Source organism: Pan troglodytes, chromosome 13, assembly GCF_028858775.2.
Source record: "Pan troglodytes isolate AG18354 chromosome 13, NHGRI_mPanTro3-v2.0_pri, whole genome shotgun sequence".
NCBI classification, from domain to species: Eukaryota; Metazoa; Chordata; class Mammalia; order Primates; family Hominidae; genus Pan; species Pan troglodytes.
In genome coordinates, this window is record NC_072411.2 from 18,662,028 (window position 1) to 18,678,347 (window position 16,320).

General features: G+C 40.6%; 1 protein-coding gene across 8 annotated transcripts in view; it reads right to left on the minus strand.

Annotated features, from left to right (window-relative positions):
- CCDC93 (coiled-coil domain containing 93) overlaps positions 1 to 16,320 on the minus strand; it is a 98,539-nt gene that overhangs the window by 41,040 nt on the left and 41,179 nt on the right. For 5 of the 8 annotated variants that reach the window (XR_010149653.1, XM_054678744.2, XM_016949310.3 and 2 more), the window contains one exon: positions 1,719 to 1,835. Coding sequence is in view for 7 of the 8 variants with exons in the window: in XM_054678744.2 (XP_054534719.1) it covers positions 1,719 to 1,835 (117 nt within the window). In the remaining variant the exon portion in view is untranslated. The remainder of the gene's footprint in view (positions 1 to 1,718; positions 1,836 to 16,320) is intronic. The other 3 variants (XM_024354636.2, XM_054678745.2, XM_024354635.2) reach the window with 1 other exon arrangement.

Below are 16,320 nucleotides of genomic sequence, written 5' to 3' on the forward strand. Positions count from 1 at the left end.
TCATTAAAATGTCTAAACAAATAACTGAACAGAAACCAAATCATAGGCTATCTTTTCATCCTTCTTTGATTCAGAGCATTTAGCAAACCAACCTATTATTTGTTCAGCTATGGTAGAACAAATTCTAATAGAACAAATTCAAATAAAGAAATGATTGGGCAGGACCATTTGATAGGTTAATATCTTTTAAATATGTGGGACTAACTAAAAACTAACAAGCTCAAAATGCCAACTGGTACCCAATTTTTTTTTTTTTTTTTTGAGATGGAGTTTCGCTCTTGTTGCCCAGGCTAGAGTGCAACAGCATGATCTCGGCTCACCGCAACCTCCGCCTCCTGGTTTCAAGCGATTCTCCTGCCTCAGCCTCCTGAGTAGCTGGGATTACAAGCAGGTGCCACCATGCCCAGCTAATTTTGTATTTTTAGTAGAGACAGGGATTCTCCAAGTTGGTTAGGCTGCTCTTGAACTCCCGACCTCAAGTGATCTGCCCCTCGTCAGCCTCCCAAAGTGCTGGGATTACAGGCGTGAGCCACAACACCTGGCCCATATTCATTCTCTTAATCTTCTTCTACGTGTATTCTTCTAATCTAATCTATTGCTAATGCAACTGAAGCATATAACTTTTTTATTGTCCAATGACTGTTGCTGAGTCAAACTTCCCAGCTTCCTCTTAGGTCTACTTTTCAGGGCAAATATATGAAGGTCTTTCCAAAACAGTCTCATATCACCAGGTATTACAGAACACCATCTCCTATAGCTCTTTTAAAAATGATCAAGTTTCCTCCATTTCCCTGCCATCAATAGTAGCAGTCCACATCTAGACTACTGCATCAGCCTCCTACCTGTTGTCCCTGAATTCCTTCTCACCCAAGTCCAGTTAATTCATGCTCCTGCAGCAAACAGAATGGTCTTTACAATATGCAATTCTGATCATGCCACTCCCCTATTTAAACACGTCAATGGCTTCTGTTGTCCTTAACATGGCTTGGATGGTCCTGTTGATCAGACACTGCCAACCAACTGTCTTCATTCATGACTCCCTGGCCACAAAACAGACTGGCTAAGACCCTTCCTCCTCTGGTCTTTGTTCATGTTGTTCTGTAAGTCCATATAGCCCATACAGACTTCCTGCCTGGAAATACCCACTCATCTTTCCAGTCTCAGAACTCTGTGACCTGGGGCTAGGTCAGGTCTCCCTATTAGTCACTCTCCCAGCTTCCTAGACTTCTCCTTCAAGCATTTAACACACCTGTAATTAAATGACGATGAGTGTGGTGACTTCTCATTAGAACTTAAGATCCTTGACAGCAAGGATCATAACTTGTTCTTCATTCATCCCAATAGCTAGTTCAGTGCCTAGCACACAGTAGTGCTCGGTAGATATTTGTTAACTAATGCTATTTATTCTTGCCCTGTGATCTTTTCCTATGATAGAAGTTAGCAAATTTTTTCTGCAAAGGGCTGGATAGTAAATATTTTAGGCTTTGTAGGTCTTATGGTCTTCTGCAACTACTCAACTCTGCTACTGTAGCCTGAAAGCAGCCACAGAAAATGTGTAAACAAATGGATGTGTTATGTTGTAATAAAACTTAATTTACAAAAACAAGTGGCAACTGGACTGGCCCAAGCACCACAGTATGCCAACCCCCGTTCTGGAATCTCCTTTAACCAATCTACCATGAAGATCTTGAATAAACTTACGAAAAGAAAACACTGACCTCTTCAAGATGTTTGGTCTTTTGCGCAATCTGTTTGTTCAAGGAAATGACTTTCCGGCGATGTAGCTGGGAGGTTCCTAATTTTTCTGGACTTTCTTCAGCTGATAGCTCAGACTGCTGTGGAAAAAAGGGACGGCAAATCCAAAGGATTTAATTAGTTGACCTTGGTTCATGTAATCAAGCCCTGTTCAATGTGGGCAAAGCAGTACTGGGCAGCCAGTCACACCAAGCCAGGGCATTTACAGGGCCTGTTCAAAACCTGGCGTACAGAAGAGATTCTGACACAATGACCAAAATCCCTATCAACAGAACCTGCATTCTGGGCTGAGGGAACAGCATGTGTAAAAAAGTACAGGGACATAACTGTGGTTATGTCAATATCATATAGGCAATAGGTATCATCAAAAAGTCTTAAATAGGGGAATAACATGGCCATAGTAATGTCTTCATGAGACCATTCTGGAGTTATCAAGAATAATGAATTGATTCACTGTGATCGAAGTATTATAAGCAAATGGTTAAAAAAGTCTAGCCATTCAGCAGCACTTATAATGAAGAGTCTCCCAACACATTTTCCATCACTTGGCCCACTCCAATTTAATCATTTCCTATTTCTGATGTTCTGGAGTTAACAGGGGATTGACTGGAAAGGGATTAAAGGTGCTGAGAGAGGTCAGGTAGGAAAAGTTCTGCAACTGTATAAGGGAGGAGGGGGTGGAGAAGGATCCTCAGGACCAGGAGTGAGTGTGAGAGAGATCTCTGAACAAGATGATGAGGTGAATGTGATAACATTTTCCAGGAGGGCAAATGGCCATTCCTGAAAAACCACACAAAGAAGTAAGCAGCTTAGTGTAGATACTGAATACAAACACCGCCTCAAGACTCCTGTGAGAAGCCCCAGGAAAAAGAAATTAAAAGGTAGACCTTTTTGCAATAAGTGCAATTATAATACTTCTTGGATGATTATAGTTTTATTAAACAGTCAAACACCAACAATAAAACATCTCCTTTCTTATAGTAAGTACCCCAATTCCAAGCTAATCATTGATTCTAAACTCACATGCAACAAAAACCATTTGGATATTCAACTTTCCCTGAATGTTTTAACAGTGGTCCTAGGCTTGAAAGTCTAAGATATTTACCCACAGAAAAAAGAAATGGGAAAGTGAGAAGGAGGAGAAATTGGATGGCCATAACCATTTATTCTGGTTAAGGATTTCTCTGAATAATTCAGCAGTATTATTAATGGATGATGAGTTCTTCTGCTACTTAACAACTTTGGAGTTACAAAACAACCAGCAGGATACAGCTGCATAAAATGGTAAGAAACATCACTTTCTATCTCATGGGCTGGTAGGCCATAAAGGAAACAGAAAAACTAAGCATTTAGTATTACAACACATTTAGCCTTGAAACCTGGGACTGTGTAAAATGTCAACATTATTTTAGCTTTTAGGATTTCTGGGAATTGGAATTAACTTTTTAAAATTAATTTTGGACACACCAAGATATCCACAACTTGTAGTATGGAGAAGGACAAACTATTTCTGAAAATTATTTGAGAGTATTAAAAAAGGGTGGCGGAAGAGGAAAGACCAGCCCCACTCTAAATCACTTACAAAAACAGAATTACAATTAACTACATCTCCTCTACTTTGATTGGATTGACCTGAACTATGCTATTAATTTGGCCACTTTTGTATGTTATGTATTTAATAGCTTTTTTATAATTAATTTTAGCTTTGAGTTTTAATATCCAGCTTAGATTCCTTGACTTTGACTTCCAAAGTGTCATAAGCATATTCTCGGAGCATTGTGCTTTACTAGCCGAATTACATAAGCCTTCTATTCATGCTTTTCTGATACCTGAAACAGAACTAATTTCCCATACAGTATGTCTCTATGTTTGGTGTCAGGATTATGCTTCAGTATCCTGACCTCCTCCAGATGCCTGTCAGGCTTTGTGACTGAGACGTGGGCAGGCAGGCTCCAGTGGATCCACGTATCACTCACCTTCCAGACTTCCTCCAGTGTGTGGGGGCTGAGTAAACTCATTCAATTCTGTTCTGCAGCTTTGGCATGGATTGGGTGATGTCTCTGACTGTTAGCAAGCTTTCTTGCTCATAAACTGCTTTTATGGCCAAAGTCCTAAGAAAATAAAAACTGCATTCCCCCACCCAGCTTCCATGCTCTCATATTAGTGTATATGGCACACACACAGCTTTGTTTTAAAATTATGACCTTCAGACTTCACTTACAAGAATTCTTCTTGCAGGAAAACCAGCAGCCATCTTGATATGTGGAAAGATTATTTCTGTTGATAGCTATCTATTTAAGTCTCAATTTTGAGCCACATGCTCCCTCAAAACCCTGTCAGAAGGTCTCAGAGGCCAAATACCTTTTCATAATAATAATATGTTATTTGCCTTTTCACTCTCATTCTCATGATTATACAGTGACATCTTCCAGATGTTATATGACATGTGATATCACTGATCTGATGTTAATATTAATGTGCTCATTATAATTTGTAAGTAAATACATAAGCTATTGGGTATGAATTAATACATGTTATTGTCAATGAATACATAAGCTACTGTAAATGAATTAAAATACACAAGCTATTGAGTCCTCAGTTATTTTTAAGAGTCTTTAACTGGGTCCTGAAAGTATTATAAAATGTTGAGAACTGCTACTTTAATCTAAGGAGCCTGGTTCACTTGGTAATCCACCCATGGACTGGGACAGTCAATGGAGTGGGCTCACCAACTGGCCAGCCATCATTTATATAACACTGAGAGGGAAAAGTTCTTTCTGATTCTACTCTTTTACTAGACCCGTGATTCGGACAACCATACAAACAGAGAGAAAATGCTCGCAATGCACAGAAAAAAAATCTTGAAATCTCTATAGGTACCTCTATCATATCTGTTATAATAGTGTACGTTCCAAGGAAACATGAGCTTTCAAAATGCTCTCTTTTATTGGTAGGTAATAATTCTTAGTCCTGTGTGGAGTCCTGTAAATGTACATTTACTGGCGCACAGTACTTATAAACTTGTAAGTTCCTCTGTTTGCCTTTGAGTTTAGAGACAGTGCTAAGAGAAGCTGCTTTGTTTAATGGGAAGTTATTTTTAGTCAGATAAAACAGTTTATTACTGAGCTGAAATGAGAGTTCCTAACCTAGGAAACAGAAAGCTGACCGCCCTGTTTTTCAAACACACTTTTTATTAAGCAATCTAAATTTTTTGTTTCTCAAAGCCAAGAGAACTCAGACTGATGAAGACAGGAACAGGTGCGTAAACCAGCGGGTCTCATCTGATGGTTCATTCACTGAGAGATACGATGAGAACGAAAACTAGATGACCAAGGTGGATTTGAATGATGAGACAAAGTCAGACAGAAGGAGAAGAGGAAAAGGGGCTTTATACTAAATCCTTGACAGAAAAAATTTAAACCGTAGAGCATCGTAACAGATTTCTGCTCCCAAAATGCAACATCTGTCAAAGAACATCAACCATCTACAAATATTCCATTTGTGTTTACACTGCAGTGAGGGCTAAAGTGCCAATCTAATTTGTTCAACATTTTCAGATTAAGAACGTGCTTTCAAAACCACATTGTGGATTAAGATGACTTCTAGTGTAAATTCAGTGTTTTCTAATAACTGACAGATATTCACAACTTCTATTTTTAGAGGAAACAGATTTAAATGTCACCGAATAATATTACTCTAGTTCAAAATGGTAAATTCCCAAGAGAAGCAAAAAATGATTACTTTAGCTAAAACTATATACTTTTATAATTGAAAGAGACCCAAAAGGTTATTTACACATCAACCTTCTAATACAGGGTTCTCTCCTATATCATCTCCCTACCCCACCAAAATATGGTCACTAAGCTGACAATAATAAAGAATTCCTATCTTACAAGGTACCAGGAATTCTCTACACTAAATAGATGGACTTCAATTTTTGGTACCCTGACTGACCAATTAAGGACAAGTAGGCTGGGCGCAGTGGCTTGTGCCTGTAATCCCAGCACCTCCAGAGGCCAAGGTGAGTGGATCACTTGAGGTCAGGAGTTTAAGACCAGCCTAGCCAACATGGTGAAACCCTATCTCTACTAAAAATACAAAAATTAGCCAGGCATAGTGGCATACGCCTGTAATCCCAGCTACTTGGGAGGCTGAGAATTGCTTAAACCCAGGAGGTGGAGGTTGCAGTGAGCCGAGGTCATACCGCTACACTCCAAGCTGGGTGGCAGAGAGGGACTCTGCCTCAAATAAATAAATAAAGACAAGTAAACAGACTATGTGAAATATTTCTTTAAAAATGTTTTTAAATCTAAGAACTAGCAAGAATGTTAAATTTCAGAAGGCCAAAAAGTAACTGAAAGTGGGAATCCAGGAATGTATGTGTACCCACTGAAGTTGGCTTTTTTTCCTGAGAGTATCTGCCAAAACCTGATGATCACAAGCTTTGATTTTTACAATTCAGTAACGACTTTTTACCACATAAATCTTGATACAGCTGTAAGAGGGAAAAAATCCACAATGAGATTTTGTAACAACAGATTGGACCTCATGCAGTTCTGCAATCCTAATTCACACACTACTTTGGTGCAAAAAACCCATAAGTAAGGACTAGGTATAAAATGCACTTGGGCTGAAGTATCCCCAGGTGCTTGGCAGAAGCAAAAGCAGATCTTCCCTGAAAGAACAGAGCTTCAATCCTAGGCCTCAAATAGTTCCTACAGATAAATTTCTAAGGAATATGGGGCTCACAGTCAAAAATCAAAAGCAGACAAGAAGTCAAACTACCATAAACAAAAGCCAGTGAAAACAGACAGCAAAACTGCATCTGTAAAGACTTATTCAAATACACCCCCTCCCAATGCACACACCATATACATACAAGCATGTGCATTCCTCCCTAAAGCAACAGATTAAATCTAATCACTCTTTCAGATAACAGTTCAACTAAGTGTCCACAGCTCTTCCACCTGTCCTTTCTATAACAAGATGCTGACACCTTTCACCACCTTGGATGTTATCCTAGTTTGTAAGTGAACTTCGAAAGCACTCCTGATGATGTGTGACCACTGCAGATAGGAGGGAATCATCCACTTTCCCTGATCTATATTCTGCTTCCAAAAATGAAACTCAATACATGAATGCTCTTTTCAATATTTTTAAAACCCACTAATGAAATTCCATGAATTTCAAAAACCCATAGTTATGTAACCTTGTTGAGTCTAAGGCTTTGCTTTGGGTCCCACCGTGAGTAATGCGGTGTGCCTGCTCAGAATGCACTTAACATTTAGGAGGTGTGAACAAAATCCAAAACCTCCTCTTTAATCCCCATACACTACTGTCAGGTCAGATGGCATCCTCACCAAATCATGAATTGGTACAACTCACTTTTCTGAAATTCAACAGTTTTTTCATTTTTCTTAAGTGATGTTCCAATTATCTTTGCAAGTGATGCTTTAAGTGATGCTCAAATCTGGCAAGGCTAAAGTCCAAGTCTTTATGCAAACTGATAAGGACTCTGAAATGTATAAGTTGTGCTGTGTGGCTTGAGACCATTTTACCAGGCTGACAATTCATTAGTTGATACCATTATCCTTGCAGTTAGGTATTGTATACTAACTATGTATGAGTCGCTCCGAATTCAGGAAATCTTAGAGCCGTTTGTAAACAGAAACATATTTAGCATTGTTCTCTCCAGATTTACAGGGTTCCTTACTCTCTTAACTCTGATTAAAATTTTAAATCTCTCTCCCCACCTTCCTTGGCTTATTTCAGCTAATCTTTACTCAGATCTTATTGTGTGGGGGCACGGTGGTATGCACTGGGCAAGTGGGAAAAGGCAAAGACTGTACCTCTGACCCTTCATAATCTAGCCAGACAAAACCAGCTAATTCATAAGTAAAGGTGTTGCATCCTCTGCATTCTCCTCAATGCCTAAATTGTGTCACAGAGGAAAAGAGTTCTGAAAGCTGCTGTTGTTCCTTCCTCTCCCTCTCTTCCTTTCTTCTTTCCTTCAGCAAATATCTGTGAAAACCCAATTGTGTTGGGCACTGAGAGTAGACTATAATCCTAGCCCTCCTGGAAAGCAAACATTCTAGTCCTGGGAGACAGGCAAAGAAACAAACGAAACAGTGCTTGAGGGAAGTGCTACAAAGGAGATAAAGAGCTGATCTCTACAACATCACTGAAGAGCCTCTTTTAAGAAGTAGAATTTTTTTTTTAAAGAGGGTCTCACTCTGTTGCCCAGGCTGGAATGCAGTGGCATGATCATAGCTCACTGCAACCTCAAACTCCTGAGCTCAAGCAATCCTCCTGCCTCTGCCTCCCAAGAGGCTGGGACTGGAGGTACATGTCACTACACCCAAGTAATTTTAAAAAAATATTTTGCAGAGATAGGGGTCTCACCATGTTGCCCAGGCTGATCTCAAACTCCTGGCCTCAAGCGATCCTCTCGCCTCAGGCTCCCAAAATGCTTGGATTACAGGCGTGAGCCTCTGTGCCTGGCCCAGAATCATTGCTAATGGCTATCAGGTGAGTCTCCACAAAGTCTTCAAGTGATCCATTATCTTCTACTGAGTATTTATTATGAATGAAGCAACAGGAATACAAAGATAAAAAATGAAATATTGGCCCTCTAAAACTTCAGAGGTTAGGAATATGATTTATGCAACACCTATTATGTTATGTGAGGAAACAGTATCTAGAATGAAGGGGTTTAAAAATCTACCTAGACCCCCACCCCTCCTGATTTTAGACCCCCAAACCCTCCTGGGTTTTTCTATCTGTGGCCACAATAGGAGGTTTCCAAGAGAGGAACACCCCCACCCCTTTCCTGACTCATACTACACTTCTCCCTAACTCCAGAAACCGATGCTGCTAGCAAGTGGTAACATTTTTTGAGTTGGGGCAGGATGATAGGATTGGAAACACTCACATCTAAGCTTATTAGAAATCACACAGGTGGCAGATCAGGCTGATTTTCTAACAAAGCAGTCAGGGTCCCCGGGCTGCTAAGCTTCCTGTTACTTTCTGGCCCAGGCAATGTCCCTGGGGTGTGGTATCTTCACTCAGTCCTAAGCCCTTCCCTTTTCCATTTCTAACCCCATGGAATAATTTTAAAAGTCACCCATTCTGCCTGGTTATTATCAGGCAAAAATATTTTAATATCAATTATGTCAACAACTTTTCTTTGGGCAGATACTGTCACTTCAAATGATAACACAAACCTAGTAGCACCTGGCAGCCACTTTACAGGCACACAAATTGTATTATTCTGTAATTTATGTTTTCACAGGTTGACTGACTCCTTACTGGAAGCCCCTCAGGGCCGCAACTCTGACTCATGCGTAACGCAATCCCTGCCCCCTACACCTGACACTGCCTGGATGCAGATCTACTCAACAGGTGTTTGCTGAAAGAAGAAATATATCTAATCACTCTTTCACAGGACAGTGATTATGAGGTCAATTCCATCAGTTCTCTGGCAGAAAAGAAAAACCAAAGACTTAAAATATAAAAAGATTGTATTAATTTAAAAATATATTTTCAGAAGACTTCATACGTTTGGAAAAAGTGTAAGAGTTACAAACCCAGGGTGGAGAAATAACAATGTGAAGGCAACTACTAAGAGGACAAACGATATATTAACAATTGATTCTTTTGGGTCAATTCCCTCCAACTTTGTTAAATAAATTTCCTGAGGGCCTAGTGGAAACGAAGGCCTTATGGGGGTGCTAGCCACCATGTGTGCCCCATATCTGTTGGTAGAAAAGCAATCCCTGTCTCCTACTCTTTCTAGTTCAGAGGGGCTGCCAGTCACACCCAACTCCTGGCAACAATGGGCCTGGGGAGAAATCTGTGACCTAAGCCATGACAGACAGAGGACAGTACTTCCTTAGGATTTTATACACTGATGGAGGAAGGGGGCAGTAAGACAGAAACTGTCTACAGTCAGGCCTCCAAGGTGACGAAGCCAAGACAGAGACAAAGTGAAGCAAGGGTAAAGGGATATGGCAGGGCCATTTGAGTCCCCCCCTAAAGACTTCCAGTTCTGAGAGCTGATAAAGGCTCCCTTTTGCTTATAGCAACATGCTGGGTAGAATTCCTATTACTTGCACCCAAAATGCTTAAAAGGCAAAGGGTCCAACTTAGTGAGTGACAGAACTGAAGAGGCAGTCTTCTCTGCTGATTGCATCATAAAGTGGAATAAAAATCATCATGATAGATGGGGACAAGATCTGCTCTAATCAAATGTGGCTGTCTGCTTTTTCTAGAAGAGACCCTTTCCTTTGTGTTTTTTCATAAGTACATCCTTGACCATACCCAAGCTCTAATTATCTGGCGAGATTCCCCAGGTGCTCTGGAAAGATATGACTTCAAGATAGAGCAAAGGCTTCTAACTGCCAGAGAATGATTCTCAGAATCAAAAGGTCAGAGGCAATGGTGCCAGAATTTCTTAATTGCTGGACAGGAAAATTTCCAAAACCCATTAAGGAAAAATTCCTTCCACAAATAAGTCCCTTGATGATCTAAAATACACCTTGCTATGGAAATGAGATCAAGATGTTGACATTCTTCGGGCTAGGAGAACCTCCCACTGCCTTTTTTTTCTGAAACAAAGTCTCTCTCTGTCGCCCAGGCTGGAGTGCAGTGGCGCGATCTCAGCTCACTGCAACCTCCGCCTCCCAGGTTCAAGCTACCAATCCCACCTCAGCCTCCCAAGTAGCTGGGATTACAAGCATGTGCCACCACACCCAGCTAATTTTTGTATTTTAGTAGAGACAGGGTTTCACCATGTTGGCCAGGCTGGTCTCAAACTCCTGACCTCAAGTGATCTGCCTGCCTCAGCCTTCCAAAGTGCTGGGATTACAGGCGTGAGCCACCATGCCTAGCCAGATATTACCCTTTAAAGAACTGCATGAGAACACATTAATGTGGTATTCTCCAGAAACATGAAGAGTCACTTAGATACTCCAAATACAAACTTCCATGGCTTTCAGCAGCTTAGGTTTATGGTGTGTGAGTGCCTGGGCTGAGCTGCACCATTTTCACTTTTTCTTGTTTCCGTGGTTAGTTCCCAGTATGCCCTAGCTACCAATAGCCCAAGGTAGGCAGTTGAATAGTGGGGCAGTCTAAGGAGGCACAGCCACAGCCAAGCCTGGAAGGCAGACACTAAGGATGGTAAAGGAGGCTGTCCCTGCTTCTCCCTAAGGAAGCTCCACCTAGCCAAGGAGAAAGATTGCAAAGTCAAAACAGTCCTGTACTCAAACCTGGAACTTATTAGCTGTATGGCACTGGACAAGTCACATAATCTCGTTTCTTTGCCTGCAAAATGGATATAATATCACGTACTCATTTATAGAGCACCAACACTGGTGGGCCCTTAGCGAGACTCTCAGATTACAGACAAGAGTAAAGGTGGTCCACAGCCACATAAACAGATAGTTTCAACTGCATATAAATATAATGATGGAGGAAGGCAGAGGATTATAAGCAGGAAGGCAGCCTATACGAATTAAATGAGATAATTTTTTAGAATTAAAAAATAAGAACTAAATGAGATAATGGTACACAAAGAATCTGCATGGAGAGGCACTCAGGGTAGATTCAGATTCACCAAGACAGATCTGTGCCTCTAGAGCTATAAAATATTCAGATCCTTTAGAGCTACACAATGTTCCAATATCCTGTCTTAGGGAGAAGTCGACCAATGAATGATTTAGTTGGCAGACTAAGTATTAAAGTGGTCAAAATGGTGTATAGTTAGTATGCAGCATTAGGGAAAGTCCCTTCCTGCCCTCCCAGGGACCTTGCAACTTCCCTGGCCCAGCTTCCTTTTCTTTCTTCTGGCTCCTATCAGGCTTAGGGGGTTGCAGGGCGGAAGTATTTTTTGGACAGTCAGGCATTTCAGTTTTCTGTAAGTCAGAGTAATATTCTTCTTCCCTGTAAAAATAAATGCTATGATGCAGTGAGAATATTAGACATGAACACCAAAAGCACAGTGGTACTTCTTGTAGCACATTCAGGGAAGGGTGTTACCCTTTGGAAACAATGGCAGATGGAGCTACTCAGCCTAGAGTCTACGGACACTCATGAATTATGTATCTGGAAGCTTCTTCACATTCCTCTTTCTGCTGCTCTACAAGAACCATATTGAGTTACATGTCTCAGGAACTTTGAGATACATGTTATGTTACACTCTTATAAGAAACTTGTGAACTTTACCAGTAAAAAAGAATACTGCACATGTTTTTTACCTTGTTTTTATATCCCAGTGCCTGTCAAGTTTCCAAACACTCACATCTGGCAGGCTATTCAATTTATTCCCTGGTCACAAAATCATTTTTACACTTGATCCTCCCCGCAAATTATCCTTTCCCCTCTCTTCATAAAGAAAAAATAAATTCTGATCTCAGCCTAAGTGAGTTTTTCTCAGATACTACCAACAGCTTCCCTCCTGGGCATTCCTCAATCCCATCTCTATTTCCAAGGTATATTACTGAGACCATGAAGGTGGCAGCATTGCCAGTGTCCAGTTTCAGCCCAATCTGTGGCAGTATGATTAAAAGACCAATAAGCAAACCATGGTAGACAACTCTACAATGGCCCCATGATTCCCACCTGCTGATGTTCACACCTGCCTTTGTGTAACCCGTTTCTTTTGGGTGTGGACGGAAGCTGTGCCTTGCTTCTAACCAACAGAATACACCACAGAGAAGAGGCAGTCTTTTGATTACATATATGTAATTACGTTATGTAAGTCTATAATGCCTGCCCTGCAGGGAGACGCCCTCCCTTGCTAGCTTTGATGAAATAAGTGGCAATGTAGGAGAGGCTCATGTGACAAGGAACTGCGGGTAGCCTCCAGCTAACGGCCAGCAAAAACTGGTGACCTCAGTGAGCAGGTTGCAAGGAACTGAATGCTGCCAACAACCATGTAAGCTTGGAAGCGAATCCTTCCCCAGTAGAGCCTCAGATGAGACTGCAGCCTTGTAAGAGTCACAGAGGGTGCTGCTAAGCTGTGCCCAACTGCTGCCCCACAGAAACAGTGAGACAATAAATGTGTGTTATTTTAAGTGACTACATTTGTGGCAGTACTGCCACACAATAGCAGATAACCACACAAACAACGTGAGAATGAGAAAAGCAGCCCCTGACATCTGAAAGCTAGCCTGGTACTATTAGCAAGGCATTGATGTTGGTGGGAGGCTGACTTGCACTCATAACCAGGCCTTGTTGCAAAACATAAACAATTTCAAAGAACACCAATACCAGACAAGGCCACCCTATGACTATGAGTATGTCCGAACATGGACGAAAACATAAACATTGTCCGAATCACAAAAATGACCAAATATCCCCTATACTGGCTATTACACATACATAGCTTTAATCTTGATTCATTTTCCCCATGTCTTAGAGATAAGATTTATTAAGATACTCATTGACAGACTCACCCCTCCTTACAGTATCGAACCCAAAGCAAAGCCCCACTTCCTTGAACCCTCCTTCAAGTCACCTTACATAAGTCCAAATCCTATACTAAGTCCTTTCTGACACATTCTTACTGAAAGGCCCCATGATTCCCATTGGTATGTGTTCTCCCTCACTACAAGCAGCAATATACCCAACTTGTTCAACCACAGATATGTTCCTAGTTGAACAAACTAGGTCTTTGACTGGAGAGCACTGACAAAACAAAAACAAATCAAGCAAATAACAAAAACACCATACATGACTTTACCACAGAACTTGCATAAAATAGAAGTATAAACCAATAATACAAGAAAGAGGCCATACTCAGTTTAGCTATAAGACATAAAAATAGAATCAAGTATCTCCAAATGAGTAGAAAGAAATTATCTGACAAACAGTAGTAGGATAAGTGGATATGAATAGGAAAACTAGGACAGGTCCCCACTTTAGGCTAAAGAAGAATAAATTCTACATAGGTTAAAGAATTAAACATAATTAATAAAAGACCAGCTGACATGCATTAACTATTTTACCAGATCCATGGAAAAACAATGAACCTCTCATTTGGAAACAAGAATAAAAAAAAAGACTGACCAACTTGGGTACAAATTCCTTGTATATAATGAAAAACAACACAAAAGTAAAATAAAGTGCCTGAGAAATACTTGCATCACAGTGACAATATATTTAAATCTGAAGTATAGACTTTATTCAAATTCACAAGGAAAACGTTACTCGAGTATAGTCTATAACAGACAATTCAGAGAAGAAAACACAGTAAACAATCCTGTATTCAAACCTGGAACTTATTAGTTACATGGTACTGGATGAGTTCTCTGTAACCTGTACTTACACAGAATCATCTTCGATCCTCTCAGTGGTCTACAGAGCTGCCATTTTAAAGTTGCTACAGTAACAAATTAGACAAACAAAAAAATCAAAGCTGGAAATATTGGGGGCATATGCTGGGAAGTCCCTTCACAACTGTTAGTATTTTACGTAGTTGTAACACACAGAGGGAGTGATAACCAATCATCTAACACCTAGAAAACCTCTCAGCAGAAACTATCTGATCACATTTCACAATATTATCCACAATGGCAAACAGAAACAACTTAAAATTGTGTCTAACAAAAAAAAGTTTAATGAACTGCGCTGTATTAACACATAAATTATGTAGTTATTAAAATAAATGAGAACGGCCAGCCACAGTGGCTGAGACCTGCAATCCCAGCACTTTGGGAGGCTGAGGTGGGAGGATGGCTTGAGCCCAGGAGTTCAACACCAGCCTGGGCAACATGACAAAACCCCATCTCTACAAAAAATACAAAACTTAGCCAGGCATGGTGGTATGCGCCTGCAGTCCCAGCTACTTGGGAGGCTGAGATGGCAGGATCACCTGAGCCTGGGAGACCAAGGCTAAAGTGAGCTGAGATTGTACTACTGCACTCTTTGCCTGGGCAACAGAGTGAGATCCTATCTCAGGAAACACACACAGCCACCCATACACACAAACACACACTTAGAAAAATAAAAATAAATAAACAAACGGGAAGGCTAGAAAATATTTAGGATGTGATCTGACAAAACCAAAAAGAATGAAGACTACAGTAATGAAAATAAAGCTATCAACAGCTGAAGAGTGCCAGGCACCATTTGAGGCATTTTGGTCACATTTCATTTAATCTTCCCAACACCTGTCAGAAAAGTAATATTATTCTCATTTTATAAAGCAGATACTAGGGCAAAGAGAGATTAAATATATGGCCGAGGTCACACAGCTGGGAAATGGAAAAGGCAGAAATGAACCAAGATATGGCTTCAAATGGTGTGTTTTTAATCACTGCACTCACTCACTGTCCTACCTCTTTTAGACATATATGATGATTACAACTATACACAACTATGAAGATCTGGGAACAAGCACTGTAAAATAATATGCAAATGTGAAATAACTGCAATACGGGAATAGGATTAAAGGCAATTTAATTTTGAAAAACCATCAGCTTTAATGCTATACTACCTACCCAATGAAAACAACACAATTAAGTAATGAATGTTTGACACCTCTGCTTCTCCATCGGAAGTTTAACTACAGTCATCTCTTAGTATATGTGGGGGATTGGTTCAAAAACCACCTGCTTATGCCAAAATCTGTGCATACTCCGCAGTCAGCTGTACGGAACCCACATATATGAAAAGTTGGCCCTCCATATACACTGGTTTTGCATCTCATGAATACTGTAGTTTCCATACACATCTGGTTGGGAAAAAATCCACATGTAAGTGGACCCACACAGTCCAAACCTGTGTTGATCAAGAATCAACAGCATGTATGTCCTTAGAAAAAATCTTGGCACGGCTTCCTGTCCAAATTACTCCTAATTTCACTCTTTTCTAGAAGAATGGAATGGAGGTAGAGAATGGTCCAAGACAGATAAACCAGAATGTATCCATCAGAGTTGGATAGAGATCACTGGTCAAGAGTGAGGAAGAAAAAGCTTATTAGGAGATAAAGATACAGAGAGATCCAGAAGGAGACATGCAAAATGCAGAATAACTGGGGAAGTCAGGTGAGCTTCAGGAGTCCTAGGCAGAGGAAAGTGTGGAAAGAGAGATGCACTGCCAACCACAGGGGGCTCTGCCTGCCTGCTTTTTCCTCTTACAATCATCAGAGCTCCTACGTGCTCCCTGTAGAAACAGCAGTGGGTGCTCTATCCAGTTGTCGTTTTTTTTTTTTTTTTCTGAAAAACTGGGTTCAGCAATGCTATGTGGCAACATAAGGGCGGGTATAAACTCACACTCTTGCCATTCAGATGTGTGTGCTCACAGGAAACGAAGACACTTTCTTCTCAGACAGTGAGTTAATACTGTTTCCATAATTACATCTTCATTTGTACTTTTAGGATAACAAACATCCTTTTCTGGTCAAATTTCAGATGACACTTTGAGCAGTGTCATCTTTCCTAGGTGGTAATGGAAAGACAGGACACTCTGGATTCTATGAGATTGGACTAGAAAGCCCATGTTAAGAAACACTTACTTGGGGGAGTGGGGAAAACAAAGGAATCTCATCCTGAGACATTCCAAGCT